Below are 19,241 nucleotides of genomic sequence, written 5' to 3' on the forward strand. Positions count from 1 at the left end.
GCCAGATCGAAAGACGCAGAGGCTTGTAGCATAGCAAGGTTTGTAGGAGAAATATACACACAGCCGGCCCAACCGACCCACAAGACCAATTCACACGGAGCACTTTCCTAGTCTAATTACACGACAAGCTTGATCGCTGTTTAAACCTATTCTTTTTTTGCGGGTTGTTTAAACCTAATCTTACTCCAACTGGAACCTTTAATTTTCATTTTCCAAACCTTGCACAATTGTATGTGTACACTTTTTATTTGATCAGGCACCTTTTATCACATCCCTCTCTATCTATCTATCTCCTCCTCTCAGTATATTGACACGAGAAACTTTATTTTTCATTACCCAAACCTTGCAAAATCATATGTGTGCACTCCTTTTATTTGACTGGAAATTTTTTTATCCCATCCTTCCCAATCTATCTATCTCTTGCTATCAGTATAATGACACGAGAACCTTTATTTTTCATTGCCGAACTTTACACGATTGTATGTGTAGACTCTTTTTTTACAGGCCACCTTTTACCCTGCCCGTCTCTCTATCTGTTCCTCTTGTTATAACGACATGGGAACATTTATTTTTCATTGTCCAAACCCTTGAACAATCGTATGTGTGCACTCTTTTTATTTGACCGACCACCTTTTCTACATGGACCTTATAACCTTTTGGGTACCATTCTTTATCAAGCATCTCCATTTGATGGTCTGCCACCACTCCCGACAATCATGTACTCCCAACCTCTCTCTCTCTCTCTCTCTCTCTCTCTCTCTCTTCTTTGTTTGTTTGTCAGGAGGGAGCGGTGGTGGTCTAGAGACAGACGGATTAGGATTACCCAAACATTGCACTGGAACCTTTAATTTTCAATTTCCAAACCTTGCACAATGGTATGTGTACACTCTTTTTATTTGACCATGCACCTTTTATCACATCCCTCTCTATCTATCTATCTATCTATCTATCTCCTCCTCTCAATAGATTGACACGGGAAACTTTATTTTTCATTACCGAAACCTTGCACAATTGTATGTGTGCACTCCTTTTATTTGACCGGGCACTTTTTATCCCATCCTTCCCAATCTATCTATCTCTTGCTAGTATAATGACACGGGAACCTTTATTTTTCATTGCCGAACCTTGCACAATTGTATGTGTGTGTGTGTGTTGCTCTAGAGGTAGAAGGATTATGATTTAATCTAGACGCTAACACTTGATGTTGTTAAGATCACTAGAAATATATGTTTAAAGAATTGGCATAAAATACTTTAGATGGACAAGCAGCACTAGTGTTTTAGTTGTCAAATACAAAATGTACAAGTACAACACATGAGACACTAGCTAGAGGACAACCACACTAGCATTGACATTTCATAGAACTTTTTATATAAATGGAAAGCCTGAAGACAGCAGAGAGGATTGCCAAAATGGGGCTATGGCATGTCCCAACACGCGGTCTCATGTGTCTGGCTTTCCTCAACATTGATTAAAAAAAGCCATGTAGGTTGCCATTTCGGTCCAGGCGTCAATAAAAGTCCTCAACCAAGCTCCTCCTTTGGTCTGATGATTTTCAGTAAACCAAGAATAGGAAACCTTATCCTGAGAAAGGTTCAAATCTCGAAGTAAATGAATGGTTCCGATAGCAGTGACCCTAGTAATCATTGGTAGCAAATCCATCCTCTATATATATCGGGTCGCGCTATTCGTCACCCTGGGTGAGGAATAGTTATTCTTCACCCCCCCCCCTCTATTTTACCATCAATGCACCGTAATTTTACGTTCCGTAAGTTTTGTCTTATTTTCAACGCAAAAAGGGGCCGTAAGAAAAATATATAATCGCCGTAAAAAATATTTTATATTATGTAAAATTACAAACGTAAAAACATAGTCTAAAATACACATAAACTGCAAATTTTCTTGTCTTATGACCTATATTTTTATTTTCTTATGTCAAATTTTACGTAGTGAATCAATAAGAATGTAACTATTTGAATTCGAAACATAATTTAATTATGAAATGATCGTAAGATTACCTCGGGTGAAGAATAACTTATTCTGCACCCCGGATGATGAATAGTAACACTATATATATATATATATATATATATATATATATATATATATATATTTATTCTGCAAATTCCCATACTTCAGTAGGACACGGTGGATCATGTTGCATGGCAATCAAAATAATCTAGAGTTTTTGGTGTTTGTTCGGCCTACCGTAAACAATGGGAAGATTCCTATGCCAGTCTGAGTCCTAGTTCTTCTATCTCAAGCGGTTTGTCACCTCGTTCTATATGAAAGAAACTATGGAGACTGAAAGTACCAAGTAAAGTGAAAATCTTCATCCATAGATCCTACCATTCTTCGATGTTCTGGCTAATCGTCGTATCTCCACATCAACGCAATGCCCTATTTGTAAGCACCACGCAGAGGACGTGGTGCATGCCCTGTTTGTAAGAACCATGCGGACGGATGCATGGAAAAATTTGCAGGTCGGCATTGAAGATGCCCTTACCTAGATGTGATTGAACCCTAGTTTTATCTCTCGTTATTTACTGGATGATGTAAATGTTATTTGAAATTAATAAATCTAGGCATGAAAGCCTTCGTGACAAGGCACAAATATATGAATAGGGAGCTTAGTTTCATCGGCTATGATAGGGAGCTTAATTTCATCGGCCATGGTTCAACAAATGGAATTGGTATTCTTGACTCGAACAAGACACTGATTTGTTTACGGAACGCTCTTCATTTACATCTTCTAAAAGCATCTCTAGCAGAGCCCTTATAAGGCTAGCCCTTATAAGGGGTTATAGTTCGCAGTTTCGCTCGGATAAGGGCCGAAAATAGCTGCGGCATAACAGAAATCTCAAATGGACCTTTAAAAATTGAAAATAAAACTTCGCGAGAGAGAAGAACACAAACATTAGAACTAGGTGCATCCATAGATACTTGATGATCAATGCATAGTTGATTTTTACATAGACTAGATCGGAGGAGGCCGCCTACCCCTAACCCTAATGCCCAAAATGGGGCTCACCGGAGCCCTCCGGGTGCGGCCGCCACGCCGCAGCATGGCGGCCGCACCCGGAGGGCTCGCGTGGCGACGATCACTCGTCATCATCGTCGGAGATGAGGTCGATGTACATGGAGTCTTGCGCGTCGGCTTCGCGGCGCCATGCCTCCATCTTCTCGTCGAACTCCCGCACCTTGGCGAGGCCCTGCTCGTACAGAAGTTGGTTGATCTCCTCGTCCCGGCGGCCCGGCGATATCGGCACGCGGCTCCTCCGCCTCGGGCTCCCTCTTCACCGCGCTGAGCGGCGGGAGCTCCTCCGCCTCCCTCTGCGTGGAGCGGCGGTAGCTCCTCCGCCTTCCTCTTGACCGACGCCGGAGAGTTGAGCCTGCCACTCTGTCTCGCGACGGAGGAGGGACGGTGATGGCTCAAGGCCCTGGTTCGTGTACCGCCGGGCGGACCGGTTCCTCGCCGCGTCGGCAGCGACCCAACACTTCCGCTCGGGGTCCTCGCCTCCACCGGCACCACGGCCGGAGCTCCACATCCCGCGCCACATGGTGGTGGATGCGTTGGCGGTAGCAGAGTGAGGCGACATATTTGGATTGCCGACAATGAGAAATGCGTTGGCGGTAGCAGAGTGAGGCGACATATTTGGATTGCCGACAATGAGAAATTGGAGGGGGGAAGAGGGATTGCGGCGGCGGGGATATGGTTTCACCCAACAGCCCGTAGATATACTGCACAAGGGGTGTTTTCCTGACCATTATAAACGATTTACGGGTCAGGGCAAGTATTCGGTCTAGTCTGGCCCAAAAAATGGGCCAAATTCATATAGTCGCCGGAATTATAGGGTCGGGCTCTTTTACAGCGTCTGCTCCTAGAGATGCTCTAAGCCTTTCGTTCCCTCCGCTTCCTTCGATGAACAATTCCTTCCCTTCCGCTTCCTTTGATAAAGAACAATTCCTTCCCTTCCGCTTACATCAATGAACAAATTAATGAACGCATGAACATGAGGCTGAAATTTGAAGATTGCTCTCAGACGCCCTCGTTCAGACCTCGCCAGAGAACAAGCACAATTTTTTCTGAACCAAATTTTCCTTCATTCTATGCGCCATGACCCTGATCATGAATAGGATTGATACCAGATCGTGACTACAAACACGCAACACGATTGTCCACGTAGAGGCTACAGCAGCTGAAACATTAGCTTCCAAATTTGAAGGCATGCAAATAGCATTACTATAAAGTTCAAAATGCATAAACCTCATCAGTTCCAACATTCGCAGCAGCTCAGAGTTGCAATTGCAATGCATAAACCGATACCCAAACAATCTGCCACAAAGCAAGAAAAAAAGCTGGTAACACTATGGGATAAGATCTGTCGCAGCCTAAGCCTTGAGCCTGCCGTAGAACTTCTGCTTCTCGTCAGTGGTCTGGAACCGGCCATGCCCGAACTTGGATGAGGTGTCAATGAACTTGAGCTTGATCTCCTCAAGGGCCAACCGCGATGTCTGCTTCAACAGGGACTGGCGGAGGGTCACCACTCTCTTCTTAGGGCCCACACAGCAGCCCTTGATCATGAGGTAGTCACCCTTCACCACACCATAGTGAGGGAAGCCACCCATCGGGGTGATGTCCTTCTCAGTCCTGCAAGCACCACCATGGCCGTCAGTTTCATGGAAAATGTTCAAGAGCACAACAGATGATAGCATGCACCTAGTCAGATTCACTCAAAGATACCTGTCAAACTCAGTGCAGGCCTCGTGAGACTCCTGTCCAGACTTGCCCATCTTGTAAATCTTTTTGTTCATCTCTGTGCGGTGGTGGTAACCATTCTGACCAGCACGAGCAACAGTGTAGGAAACCCTAGCAGGATGCCAGGCACCGATACAGGCAACCTTTCGGAGACCCCTGTGGGTCTTGCGGGGAAGGCGGGTCACACCCCAGCGAGTGACGACACCTTCGTACCCCTTACCCTTGGTGACACCAATGATGTCAACCATTTCATCTTTCTGGAAGACCGCTTCAACTGGGACTTCCTTCTCAAAGAACTTGTAGCCATAGTCAACCTTGTCTGCGATGGTGCCACCATTAATCTGGATCTCCATGAGGTGAGCCTTCTTCTGTTTCAAGCCTTTCATCTTCCTAATCTGATATTCAGAAAAATGGCATAGCAATGGTGAGTTAAACATTTTACAATAAACAGAATACTGACCAAGATGAACAGGGAAATGGCCATCACACCTGAGTATGGGCAATAACACGGACAATAGTGGCATACTTCTTCATTTTCTCAAGCTGCAACTGGATTTCCTTCTTGCCCGCATCACTGTCATACTTGAGGGCATACTTTGTGAACGCCTTCTTCTTGCTCTTGCACCAGTTCTTGTAGAACCTTCTCCTCACATCTTCGCTAAGGTGCTGAGCCCAGACAGAGTTGAGAGTGCGAAGGCCACAAGGGGTCTTCACATAGGCCACAAGACCAACAATGACCAGAGGAGGGGTCTCAATGATGGTAACAGCCTCACAGGTTTCCTTCTTGTGGAGCTCTGCAAGATGTAACAACAACCATAAGCAATCTTAAGAATCAACAAGAGCAAACAATCAAGCAAATATAACATGCAGGGCCCTATTTACAGTGCTACTTGAAGGTCATATTACTGTATTATTTACAAAACAAGAATTGTTCCTGTTCATTATTTTCAGTAATGAAACGAACGTGATTAGAATAATTGAAGGGTTAGACATACTGGATCCAGGCTTCTCGACCTCACGAACAATGTGGGTCATTCCAGCCTTGTAGCCCAGGAAGGCAGTGAGGTGGCAAGGCTTCTGTTGGTCATCCTTGGGGAAGGCCTTCACTGCATAAGAGAAAACAGACTAGTAAGACAGACTACAGATAAGTATTCACTGAACTGTAAAACGAAGGAAACAAATAGTTACAGGGTAACAGCAATTTTAATAGAATTGCCTTATTTGAAGGAAGAATAGATGTGCAAGGGATTTTTAAGACAGTTCCAGGGAATGAAAACCATTTGACACTACTGAAGTTGGCAATTAAATTCTAGAAAGGTGTGAAGCACCATTTGCTACTATTTACAGGACCCAATATAGTGTATCAACAAAACATATAGTACATCCGAATCAAACAACCTTACAAGCACGATGAGATAGACCATAGGCTATGTGTGAAAACCACACTCAATAACATCAGCATGGAAAGAAACGGGCTGCCATGGAATAGGTGCCCTAATGCAAGTGTTACTCGGTGTGCATACCCTTTCCGCGGTGGCGAGAGCAGCGCTTCCTGGGGAGGAAGCCGAGGGAACCGTGCCTCGGGTGCTCGAACTTGCGGTGCGACATCGCCGCTCCTCCCTTCCTTACCTGCAATGCCAGAAACAGCCAAAACAATTAGATCTGCAACCATTAGAGCCGCAAACTGCAAAGACCAAACGCGCCCGAGTCCCGGTCGATCAACGCTGAACGACACAACAGCCGGGGAATATGACCTCCGCGAAGGAACTACGCGGAAGTAATGGGTTCGGCAGCTGCAGATCGTGGAAGAGGCAGGAGGGATTGTAGCGCTTGCTTACCTGGGGTAGAGCGGACGGCGGCGGCGGCGGCGGCGCAGGCTGTGTGCAGAAGGCGAAGCGGGTAACCCTAGTGCTGCTATTTATATATCACTGCGGAATGCGAGGGTTCGGCTTGGGTCCGACGGGAATGCCGGGCTTGGTGGGCTGGGTGCGTGCATCCAACCGTACTAAATTTGGGCTGGGCTGGAACCCAATGGGCCCTCTTTTTTTGTTCCTTTACCTTTTTCCAACACGTATCGATGTGGGTTTGTTGGCGCAACTAGTTGACGAGCGCTCCGAGCCTGGCAAAGATCACTTGGGTGGGCTGAGAGCGCCCCATTTGATACGCTCTCAGTCGCCGTCACGTGTCATGTTTTGGGTGTTTTCTTTGGATTTTTTATTTCCCGTACGCATTTTCGGCTTCTTAACCGGTTCTTTTTACAGTTTTTTTCTTTTTTGTTTTTCACATGGGAGTTGTATTGTGCATGGGTGTGCGTCGGTTTACATTTCCGCAGGAATCAGAACAATCATGAAAAGCTTCCCTAAAAAACTAGTAAAAAATACGTACACGGGTATGCATCGGTTTACAAAAAACACTGTAACCGACGTTTAAGGCGACAAATAGGAGTTGTACACCTTCACGGTTTGCATGGGCTTGTTTTGTCTAATGCGTGAAAATTTAGGGCTCCTTTAATTTTTATAAGATTGTGATTCATAGAAGGTTTGCTCTGGATTTTTTTTTATTTTCCGCATGTATCAGAACAATCATAAAAAGCTTCTTCAAAAAACCAGTGAAAAAAATACCTACATGGGTGTGCATCGGTTTACAAAAAGCACTATGACCAACGTTGAAGGTGACAAATAGGAGTTTTACTCCTTCGCGGTTTGCATGGGCTTGTTTTGTCTAATGCGTGGAAGTTTAGGGCTCCTTTAATTTTTATAAGATTGTGATCCATAGAATGTTTGCTCTGCGTGTTATTTAATTTATAGAAATGATTTTTACTGGATTTTTTTATTGTATTTCAAAGGAGTTGTGCATGAAGTCTCAGCTCTTGGAAATTATATAAGCTAAGGAATGTAATGGATGCATCTGTGCAGTATTGCAGGCTTGCAACCGTGCAGGTGCCAATGGCGGCGGCCACCACACTAGGGTTAGAAATTAAACGCACACCCAAAAAAATCGATTTGTTTGCCATTAAGCTTAATTCCTAGCCACAACCCCTTCTTCACAAGAGCTTCTAATTGGCACGAGATATGATAATTGGCGCTCCAACCACACCTCCTTCCTTTGCGAGAGCTTCTAATTGACGTCAGATAAGATAATTGTCACTCACACGCAAGATATCGACCGGCCCAGCTACGTTTTGTTTTAAATCGGTTAGCTGGTGGACCTGCGCCCATTGACCAGGCAACCATCGATCATTGATTGTTGACAACAGAGAGTTGACTATTGACATTTTAAAAAAAGGAAAAGGTTCACAAAAGTAAAGAAGTTCAACATTTTAAAAAAGGTTTACAAAATTTGGAAAATAAGTGCCACAGCATTGAGAAAAGTTCATGCTTTTTTTTAAGTTCACTACTTGAAAACGGTTCGCAAAAATGAAAAAAGGTCTTCTTTAGCTTTTAGACAAAAAATCAAAAAAAAAAATCATGGGCAAAAATGTGTTTTCTTTTTTATTTTGCTTTCGCGAGAGGCACGGGTTTGCTTCCGCGAGAGGCATGGTTTTGCTTCTGCAAGAGGCACGGCCGTGCCTCTCAGAAACGAAAAAAATGTGTTTTCTGTTTTCTTTCTTCCGTGAGAGGCACTGTTTTACTTCCACGAGAGGCACAGTTGTCTTTTCATGAGAGGTACGGCCGTGCCTCTCATAAAAGAAAAAAGGCACGTTTTATTTTTTTTCTTCTGCAAGAGGCACGGTTTTGCTTCCGCGAGAGACACGGTTGTGCTTTCGCGAGAGGCACGGCCATGCCTCTGGAAAAACGGAAAAAAAATAAGTTTTTCGTTTTTTTCCTTTCGCAGAGGCACGGTTTTGCTCGAGCGAGAAGCACGGTTGTGCTTTCGCGAGAGGCACAGTCGTGCCTCTCAGAAACGGAAAAACGTGTTTTCTTTTTTTCAAGAGGTACAGTTTTGCTCGCGCGAGAGGCACGTCCGTCTCTTTCGGAAAGGAAAAAATACGGTGCTCCCGGTTCGGTTTTTTGTCCTTTTTTCTTAAAAAATTCGTTAAAACTTGCCAATATGGAATCTAGTTTTGAAGATTTCGACACGGAAAATCCAACGGTGAAAATGCTTCGAGATTTGGACATACGGTTTAAGAGATAAAACATTTTGAATAAACAGATCTACGCAAAAAGAGAAAATTTCTAAGACCACTTGTTGAAACCTGACGAGATGGGAGTGATATTTGTAAAGAGTACTTCTCAATTAATGATTTCGTGGTTTGTTGAGGACAATCCCTATTTGACGCCTGGCAAACAGATTTTTTTTTCAGCTACATCAGCAGCAAACAGATGAGCTATCCCTGAAGCGAGCCATATGTCGCGTTCAGTTGGGCCGGCCCAGGCATAGTTGTTGTTTTCCTTGCTGAGGGATCCCGGTTTGGGAACCTATAAGGTTTCTGGCCAGTTTTGAGAATTTTTTCTGTAGTTTTACTTAATAATTTTTCCCCCAGTTTTTCTTCTTCTTCTTCTTTTTTTCTTTTCTTCACTTTTTGCTTTTTATTCACAATATTTATTGCTTTTTAGCTTTCCCTGTTTCTTATAATTTTTTATTGTTTCTTTTTCTTCTCTTTTTGTGTATTACAGAAAGAGTTCACCGAGTATCGCAAAAATATTGACAATATATTTAGGAAATTGTTCAGCATATATCATAAAAATGTTCAATGTATATTTCCAAAATTGTTCGGCGTATATCATATAAATGTTTAATGTGTATTTAAACTTGTTCAACGTATATTGTAAAAATGTTCAATACACATTTTAAATTGTTTGATGTATATAAATAATTGTTCACGTTTTAAAGGTTTGTCTAAATTTAGAGATTTGTTTACATTTTCAAAAATTATTTGCGTTTTTAGTAAAATTCTTCACATTTTTTCCAAGAAACTAGTAAACGTGCGCGTGAAAATTCACGTGTATAAAAAAGATAGTCCAATAGTAGCAATAGTTAAGAGTTTATATTCCATGTTATAACTGATATGATCCTGGAATATGTGATTCAGTGAAAACTCACATGCACGTGTGAAATGATAAACGGTAAACAATAGGTTCCGGTCTTGCCTCTCAGACCTGCTCAAGCGTTGTTGTTGATCACGTTTTCCGAATATTAGGATATCGTAGTTGATGAGGACATGACAATCATTTATACATCCTTGGTCATCAAAGAATAAATCATAATATTTTGTGTCAAACGAACACATTGTCAGGTGAACGCTAACTTAAGTTTACTAGTCAATGCGCACGTGCAACATATGTTAATATTTAGGCAGTATATTAAGTGCATGTGAATATTAGGTATGTTATTATCTGCGTGTTAATTCTATTATTAGCACTATATTTGGTATAAAATTAATGTTGGAGAACATAGTAATTTCAAAAAAATTCTACGCGCACACATAAGATCATGGTGATGCATAGCAACGAAAAGGGAGAGTGTGTGATGCGGAGCATCCTATGAACATCGTCATGTCAAGAGTCCATTTGGCAAGTGACACGTGCCACATCTACTTCATACATACAAAGGTGAATCATCTCCTTTACACGTGTCCACTTGTATCTTTCGAGAATGGTATACTACTTGACCCCTCTCTCGTGTGCATACATAGGTGTGAGCGGAGCTACACATTCATCGAGAAGGAGTCCAAGAAGAAGAGAACATCTACACCATTCAAAAGGGAAGCCTGGAAGCGGAGAAGGAAGCGCCAAGAAGAAGGCAGCAGCTCCCAGGCGACCCCGTGCGCACGGGCCCCTCCGACCCCGTACCCACGGGCCTCCCAGGCTAGCGGTCCTGAAGACCCCGTGCGCACGGGCTCATACGTCTGGTCTCTGGATACCCCGTGCGCACGGGCACCACTTACCCCGTGCACACGGGGGCCCCTATATGTGGCTGTTGGGCTTGACCCTTATATCCCCATCTCGTCCCTACTTACCCCTTCATCCCTTGAACCTATATATACTCCCCTTCCTCCTCCATTTAGGGGAAGCTAATAATAGATCTAGATATTAGAGCTTAGCTCATGTACCTCCCTTTTGTGGGATTCCTCTTGAGAGAGAAGACTCCATTGGAGTACAAGACCTCCATTGGAGAAGATCCCTAGTGGATAAAGCCCCCATCTAGGGAAGGATCTATCTAGATCATCAAGCCCTCATCTCCTTCATAGGATTTGGGATGAACTCTACCATGTATCTTGTTTCCCTTTGATTGTTCATGTACCTTGTGGATCTTGTGTGTTTGTTGGTCTAGTGGATGTGTGATTGGACTTGTTCTTGAGTGTTCCTCTTGTTTTCTCTCTTGTGTTCATATTGTTCTTGGGGATTAACCCTCCAATGTGTGAAAGATCTCCACTTAGGGTTCCACCCTACAACATCTTGGTATCAAGAGCCACGTTGATCATGAAATGGGAGCCCCCCTCTTTGTTTTCTAGCCTAGTTTTGTTGTTTTTGTCCCAATTTCGAAAATTCCCCACCAAAAATAGCCTCAATTGTTTTTGTGATTTGTTGGTTTGATGAGGTTTTGTTGGATTTGATCCATGGATTTGCTTGGTTTCAAGTGGATCTAGCTTTTCTCCACCTTCCCATACCTTCCATCCTTCGATTTTGACCTCAGATTCGAGATTTGCCATGGATCCGAAGCTGTTCGTCCGCTCCTTCGGGACCCCGTGCACACGGGCCATCGGGACCCCGTGCACACGGGCTTCGCAGACCTCGTGCGCACGACCCTTCCAGTGCGCTTCAGCCACTTGGTTTTTGCCCACCCCCACCCTCCCATACCACCCCATACCCCCAGCTAAACCCCAACAACGAGATCCATCCATTTGGAGCCCAGATCGGGAAGAACTCCGCCAAACACGCGTGTCCCAGTTGACCCCGTGCCCTCGGTGTGTACCGTGCGCACGGGACCCCGTGCCCACGGGCTCCTACCCCCGTGCGCACGGCCCTCCCAGGCCAGCCACGAGCACTTCACCGTTTCGGCCATAATTTCCACATCCGGAGTCCGATTTTCGTGTTCTTTAGCTCGTTGAGTAGCCATTGACATCCCCCATCCACCTAGATAGGTTCCATCACCATTTGACTCCATCAAATTTTTGACATTTTGGCATCTTTGCCTAGGCCCTCCACCATATCATCCGCAAAACCACCATAGCCTTCCGCAACCTAACCCTTTTTGCTCCATATAGCTTTTGCGGTTGTTTGAGTGGTGACTTGAGTCTCCTAAGGTGTTTCGGCTACTTAGGGACGGTTGCTTCTTCATCAACCACCACCACCACTTCCGCATTGCCATTTCCGCTTCCACCATTTGACATTTTCCGTATGAGATTTTGAGTTTGCGGTTTTTACCGTTTCCTAAGGTGTTTCGGCTACTTAGGGACGGGTCTACATCATCTTGGTATCTACATCAAACCACCGCCACTCATCATCGCCACGAGGTCGTCATTGACATTGACCACTTCACCATTTTGACACCCTAACCGTAAGCAAGAACGGTAGCCTCTATATCATCTTGGGTATTGTGGTATCCCATCATTGTACATTCTTGCCATTACATTGTTAACCCCTTAGCCCATTTTGCGTCACTTGCCTATCGAGACTAGCCATTTGAGTATTGCCGGCAATGTTACTTGTGCACATTAGTGATCCGTACCTTCCATTGCATATATACCATATCATATTGGTATCATCTTGGCATCATATCATCTCTTGTGTCACAAGATTGTTCCCGCATATACAAAATCGCTATCTTGGTTTGTGCATTTCGCATAGTGGCCATTTCAAAAGAGAGAGAATAAGCTTTTAAGCAAAAGAAAAGAGACCAAAGAAGCTAGTAAGCAAGAGCCATAGCATCCCACATTGCATACCATACTACCATATTGATCATCTTGGATCATCATATGCGAAACACCGGAACATCATACACATAGCATACTTGGGATAGAAAGCTCATACACTTTGCATCTTATAGGTTGTGCACAAGTGTCATATCCGCCTATTGAGCAATCGTGCTGGCGTCTCTCTTGAGTTGTGCAACACAAGCGTTTTCCATGGATTCCACATTTTGTGCTCATTCCTTGGTTGCACGACCCCATTTATCTATCCGTGTGTGTGTTTCCATGTGCCACATATTACTATTGGTCTACTTGTTTCACTTGCGAATTTGTGAATCTTTTCCAACATTATTGACTCTTGCTAACAATTTGCATCAAATTTTTGTGCCACTATCCTCACCGAGCTCCACCATAAGCCTTACTTGTGTAGGTGTGAGAATCGACAAGATCCGGTACCAATTGTGCTATTTCCTTATTACATTATTGAGTGATCATTGATCCATCTTCAACATTGGGTAAGGTACATTGGTCTAGTTATTTCCTTTCTTCCACTCACATTTGCTCGAGTCTTGTGATGCATAGGCAAGGCATTTCATCTCCGGTCTTCCACGACAAGGACGGCGCGAACAACTACATCACCCAAACGCCCATCTTCGGACTACAACGAGCAATGCGAGGCATTGAGCGACTCACTGTAGACATTTACCAACGCGAAGCACGGACAAGGGACTACATCGACACCAAGTTGGACGCACAATTGGATGACATCCGACACGTGTGGGCCAACTACAAGTCTTCTTCCTCTTCGTCATCCTCACGGCGGAGAAGCTCAAGTCGCAAGGCTTCGTTACGGCCACAAGATGCAAGTACCACGCGACACCGTCAAGAAAACATTCAGGACTACAAGAGAAGACCGCGAGACAAGCACCACCAAGACGGAGCTACGACTACGACCACCACTTCGGCATCTTCGCCAAGTGTTATCAAGGCATCTTCGCCTTTCGACGTACGACATCTTCGCCTACCTCCGACAAGTACGCCTACTTCAACATCATCAAGTCCAAGGCGATCACCTATGAGCGAGGGCGACACTTCCATCTTCAGAAGCCCCTCAAGGGAGATGGTTGAGCATGGGATTTTCCCTTCGACCACGGCGGCATATGATGACTTGAGTGACTTGTGCCACCATATTGAGAGTGAGAGTGACTTCACCACTAGCCCCATATATGACGAGTTGCCACAACTCCCATGTGAGGAGAGCCACAACCCCCACCACTTGAGTGAGATGAGTGACTCCACCATATGTGAGTTTGAGTGCACCTACCTTGAGGGAGTGAGTGAACCACCACATAGAGAGAGTGAGATAGTTGATAGGTCATGTGAGGCCACTTTCAACTCTAACGACTTGACCTCTACCTCTATTGTGTCTTCTCATTTGGTGCTACGTCCCATATATGATGACGCGCCGATACATGATGACTTCGTCCTTCCTTTGGACAAGACGATGGCCATGGTGGAATATGATGCACCCCCCACATGGTTCCATCAAGATGAAGATGATGACCACCATTTGGTCTTTGCCACCTCATCTACACCACATGAGTGGAATGAGAAAGGTAACATAGGTGAAGGTGATGCTCTTGTCCCACTAGTGGACGTTCTTGATATTGATTGCTTGCATGACGTTGATCCACCTATTACCATGCTTCATGCTTGTATGATTTCCCCATGCGTTGATTTACCCATTTATGATGAGTTCGATGATTTCCATGAGGAGTCTAGTAGTTGTGATGCCATGTTACATATGATTTCTTGTGATAATTCTCTTGGTCACATCATGTTTGAAAATCCGCTTGACTTGTCATATGCTATGCATGAGATCCATCATATGTCATATTTGCAATCTCATCATAGTGACTATGCATATGCCATTAAAATAAACCCAATTTGCACCTATGGCATAGATGACAAGCCCATGGTTATTAGCATTTGTTTTTCTTGTGATGATATTGATATGATTCCTTTGCATCATTTATCTCACATGCCATGCCATGACCACCTAGCTTCGGATATGCATTGTTTTGGATGTTGTCCATTTTCTCCATATTATGCTTCCGCTATTGCTCATGAGGAGACCCCCATAGTTTCCTCATACCCATTAGGAGATTTTGCTACATCCTTACTTGGCATGATTCCCATGATTGTGTGCACCATACGATCCCCATGAATAACCATGCTATTGATGTGCCATATACTTGTTTGCTCAATTTATGTCCCCATCGTGTTATACATAACAACTATTCTTTCATGATGGATGACATGTTCATATACCATGCATCCAATTTCTTCGAGCAATGCTTATCTTGTGCTAACTCTCACATGCACATACACATCATGATGGATGATGTGTACATTTACCACGCACACACTTTGTTCCGTTTGTGTCTCTTTTGTGTAGGTACCCATGAACACTCGTCAACCTCACAATCCCATGAGTTGACGAAACGAGCTCTAGAAAGCAATGATGACTTGGCATCCCGTGGATTGTCCTTACCACCACTCCCTTCACGTAAGACTTTGCACATCTCTTATACACGACCCTCACATGGTTATGGGTTATTTACCACTTCTCACTTTATGCCCATATTGCCATGCTCACTTTGCATGATACGCTCATTCCTATGCCTTTGCCATGCGTTTGTGACCCATGCTTTGCATTACACATGATGATTGATTCTAGTACGTGTATGTGTATTTGCAAGCTTGGTGGAGATATCACTTGTTATTACCATGTTTTCTTTGTGCCCCATGCCTATGATGATACTATGATCCTGCTTTGTGTTCGTGCCTGCGATATGTCATGTGCATTGCTTATGCCTATTATTTGCTCACATGACATGATTGCCATGATATCCTCTAGTGTGTTGCATCTTCGCTCCACTAGCTTGCATGACATGATTGATATGCTTGCTTATGTTGCATCACCGATGACTCATACTTGCTCGTTTCTTACGGGTGATGGCATCCATTTCCATGCTTTGCACATGATTGACTTGATTGCCTCATACATATTGAACAATTGCTCCTTCCTTTGTGTTGAGTGCCATGATATCTTCACTACACCATATGCACATTATGCTTGGATTGTCTTGCACTTGCCCCATGTGTTTAGACATATCATTATATTTGGTGTTCGGAATGATTCCTATGCATACCATAGACCATTTGTTGAGTGTTTTATGCATGCTTGCTATGACCGTGAGGTAGATGCTTGTTCACTTGTCACACATATTAGCATCTTCACCTCCCATTTGCATGCTTGTTTCCATGATGTCCTTGATTGTGCTCAGTTTATATGCTTAAATGCCATGCCACACTTCTTTGTAAAACCATATGCTATGCTTGGTGACAACACTTGTTGGGTGAATCACCTCTTGAATGCTTGGTTTTTCTCTTATGCCAACCGCATTTGTTTTTCCAAGTGCTTGTTATCTTTGCTCCTTTTGAAGGAATTACAAGACGGTGCGACATTGGAGAGTGCCCATTTGAAACTACAAGATGATGAATGCTTGGTGATCATCAACTTCTACACGACAACATCATCTCTTTCCCATGGTGATTTAGATTTCGATCCGAGGTCGGATCTTTCCCAAGGGGGAGGGGATGATGCGAAGCATCCTATGGACATCACCATGTCAAGAGTCCATTTTGCAAGTGACACGTGCCACATCTACTTCATACATACAAAGGTGAGTCATCTCCTTTACACGTGTCCACTTGTACCTTTCGAGGATGGTATACTACTTGACCCCTCTCTTTGTTGGGGAACGTAGTAATTTCAAAAAAATTCCTACGCACATGCAAGATCATGGTGATGCATAGTAACGAGAGGGGAGAGTGTTGTCTACATACCCTTGTAGACCGTTCGCGGAAGCGTTATATCAACGCGGTTGATGTAGTCGTACGTCTTCACGATCCGATCGATCCAAGTACCGAAAGCACGGCACCTCCGAGTTCTGCACACGTTCGGCTCGGTGACGTCCTCGCCTTCTCGATCCAGCAAGAGGGGCGAAGTAGTAGATGAGTTCCGGCAGCATGACGGTGTGGTGACGGTATTGGTGAAGAACAATCTCCGCAGGGCTTCGCCTAAGCACTACGAAAACTATGACGGAGGATAAACTAGAGGGGACGGGGTTGCCGACACACGGCTTGGTGTTTCTTGATGTGTCTTTGGTGCTAGCCCTGCCCCTCTATTTATATGTTGAGCCCTGGGGGTCGAAACTTGGAGTAAAAGCCTCCTCAAAGTCGGTTTCACCCGAAAGGCAAGAGTCCTTCTCGGACTCCAGGGCTAGACGCCAGGGTTCCCAGCGTCTACCCCCTAGACGCCAGGGTTCCTGGCGTCTAGCCTCTGGTCTCCGCAAAACTTCCTTTTGCACTTTCCAAAAGCCTCATGGGCTTTCCCCTTTGGCCCAGATAAAGTGTTCTCGTGCCCAAACATTTCGGGAAACATCCGGAACCCCTTCCGGTGAATTCCGGAACCCTTCCGGAGATCAAACACTACTATCCACATATCAATCTTTACTTTCGGACCATTCCGGAGTTCCTTGTCATATCTGTGATCTCATCCAAAACTCCGAACAACATTCGGTCACCAACATACATAACTCATAGTACTATATCGTCAACGAACGTTAAGCGTGCAGACCCTACGGGTTTGAGAACTATGTAGACATGATCGAGACACCTCTCTTGTCAATAACCAATAGCGGGACCTGGATGCCCATATTGGCTCCTACATACTCTACGAAGATCTTTATCGATCAGACCGCATAACAACATACGTTGTTCCCTTTGTCATCGATATGTTACTTGACCGAGATTCGATCGTCAGTATCTCAATACCTAGTTCAATCTCGTTACCGGCAAGTGTCTTTACTTGTTCCGTAATACATCATCCCGCAATTAACTCATTAGTTGCAATGCTTGCAAGGCTTATAGTGATGTGCATTACCGAGTGGGCCCAGAGATACCTCTCCGACAATCGGAGTGACAAATCCTAATCTCGAAATACGCCAACCCAACAAGTACCTTTGGAGACACCTGTAGAGCACCTTTATAATCACCCAGTTACGTTGTGATGTTTGGTGGCACACAAAGTGTTCCTCCGGTAAACGGGAGTTGCATAATCTCATAGTCATAGGAACATGTATAAGTCATGAAGAAAGCAATAGCAACAAACTAAACGATCAAGTGCTAAGCTAATGGAATGGGTCAAGTCAATCACATCATTCTCCTAATGATGTGACCCCGTTAATCAAATGACAACTCATGTCTATGGTTAGGAAACATAACCATCTTTGATCAACGAGCTAGTCAAGTAGAGGCATATTAGTGACACTCTGTTTGTCTATGTATTCACACATGTATTATGTTTCCGGTTAATACAATTCTAGCATGAATAATAAACATTTATCATGATATAAGGAAATAAATAATAACTTTATTATTGCCTCTAGGGCATATTTCCTTCAGTCTCCCACTTGCACTAGAGTCAATAATCCAGATCACATCGCCATGTGATTTAACATCAATAGTTCACATCACCATGTGATTAACACCCATGGTTCACATTGTCATGTGACTAACCCCCAAAGGGTTTACTAGAGTCAATAATCTAGTTCACATCGCTATGTGATTAACACCCAAAGAGTACTAAGGTGTGATCATGTTTTGGTTGTGAGAGAAGTTTAGTCAACGGGTCTGCAACATTCAGATCCGTATGTATCTTGCAAATTTCTATGTCAACAATGCTCTGAACGGAGCTACTCTAGCTAATCGCTCCCACTTTCAATATGTATGTAGATCGAGACTTAGAGTCATCCAGATTGGTGTCAAAGCTTGAATCGACGTAACTCTTTACGACGAACCTTTTGTCACCTCCATAATCGAGAAACATATCCTTATTCCACTAAGGATAATTTTGACCGCTGTCCAGTGATCTACTCCTAGATCACTACTATACTCCCTTGCCAAAAACAGTGTAGGGTATACAATAGATCTAGTACACAACATGGCATACTTTATAGAACCTATGGCTGAGGCATAGGGAATGACTTTCATTCTCTTTCTATCTTCTGCCGTGGTCGGGCTTTGAGTCTTACTCAATTTCACACCTTGTAACACAGGCAAGAACTCTTTCTTTGACTGTTCCATTTTGAGCTACTTCAAAATCTTTTCAAGGTATGTACTCATGAAAAAACTTATCAAGCGTTTTGATCTATCTCTATAGATCTTGATGCTTAATATGTAAGCAGCTTCACCGAGGTTTTTCTTTGAAAAACTCCTTTCAAACACTCCTTTATGCTTTGCAGAATAATTCTACATTATTTCCGATCAACAATATGTCATTCACATATACTTATCAGAAATGTTGTAGTGCTCCCACTCACTTTCTTGTAAATACAGGCTTCACCGCAAGTCTGTATAAAACTATATGCTTTGATCAACTTATCAAAGCGTATATTCCAACTCCGAGATGCTTGCACCAGTCCATAGATGGATCGCTGGAGCTTGCATATTTTGTTAATACCTTTAGGATTGACAAAACCTTCTGGTTGCATCATATACAAC

At 43.8% G+C, this 19,241-nt stretch overlaps 2 protein-coding genes across 2 annotated transcripts; one reads left to right on the forward strand and one right to left on the reverse strand.

Moving 5' to 3' along the window:
- Positions 1 to 4,219: 4,219 nt before the first annotated feature.
- On the reverse strand, positions 4,220 to 6,722 carry LOC125508507 (large ribosomal subunit protein uL3). The gene is made up of 6 exons (XM_048673235.1): positions 6,598 to 6,722; positions 6,283 to 6,388; positions 5,755 to 5,865; positions 5,249 to 5,553; positions 4,745 to 5,154; positions 4,220 to 4,651 (listed from the first exon to the last, which is right to left on the reverse strand). Exons 2-6 carry the CDS (start codon positions 6,365 to 6,367, stop codon positions 4,393 to 4,395), a joined length of 1,170 nt encoding a protein of 389 aa, XP_048529192.1. The 5' UTR covers positions 6,368 to 6,388; positions 6,598 to 6,722; the 3' UTR covers positions 4,220 to 4,392.
- Positions 6,723 to 13,281: 6,559 nt separating this feature from the next.
- On the forward strand, positions 13,282 to 15,555 carry LOC147970862 (uncharacterized). Its single transcript, XM_087523685.1, has 3 exons — positions 13,282 to 14,227; positions 15,070 to 15,143; positions 15,532 to 15,555. The coding sequence occupies exons 1-3, from the start codon at positions 13,282 to 13,284 to the stop codon at positions 15,553 to 15,555; spliced, it is 1,044 nt and encodes a 347-aa protein (XP_087379811.1).
- The last annotated feature ends 3,686 nt before the right edge of the window (positions 15,556 to 19,241 follow it).

This window comes from Triticum urartu, chromosome 5A (genome assembly GCF_056163025.1).
Source record: "Triticum urartu cultivar PI428250 chromosome 5A, HENAU_Tu73, whole genome shotgun sequence".
NCBI classification, from domain to species: domain Eukaryota; kingdom Viridiplantae; phylum Streptophyta; class Magnoliopsida; order Poales; family Poaceae; genus Triticum; species Triticum urartu.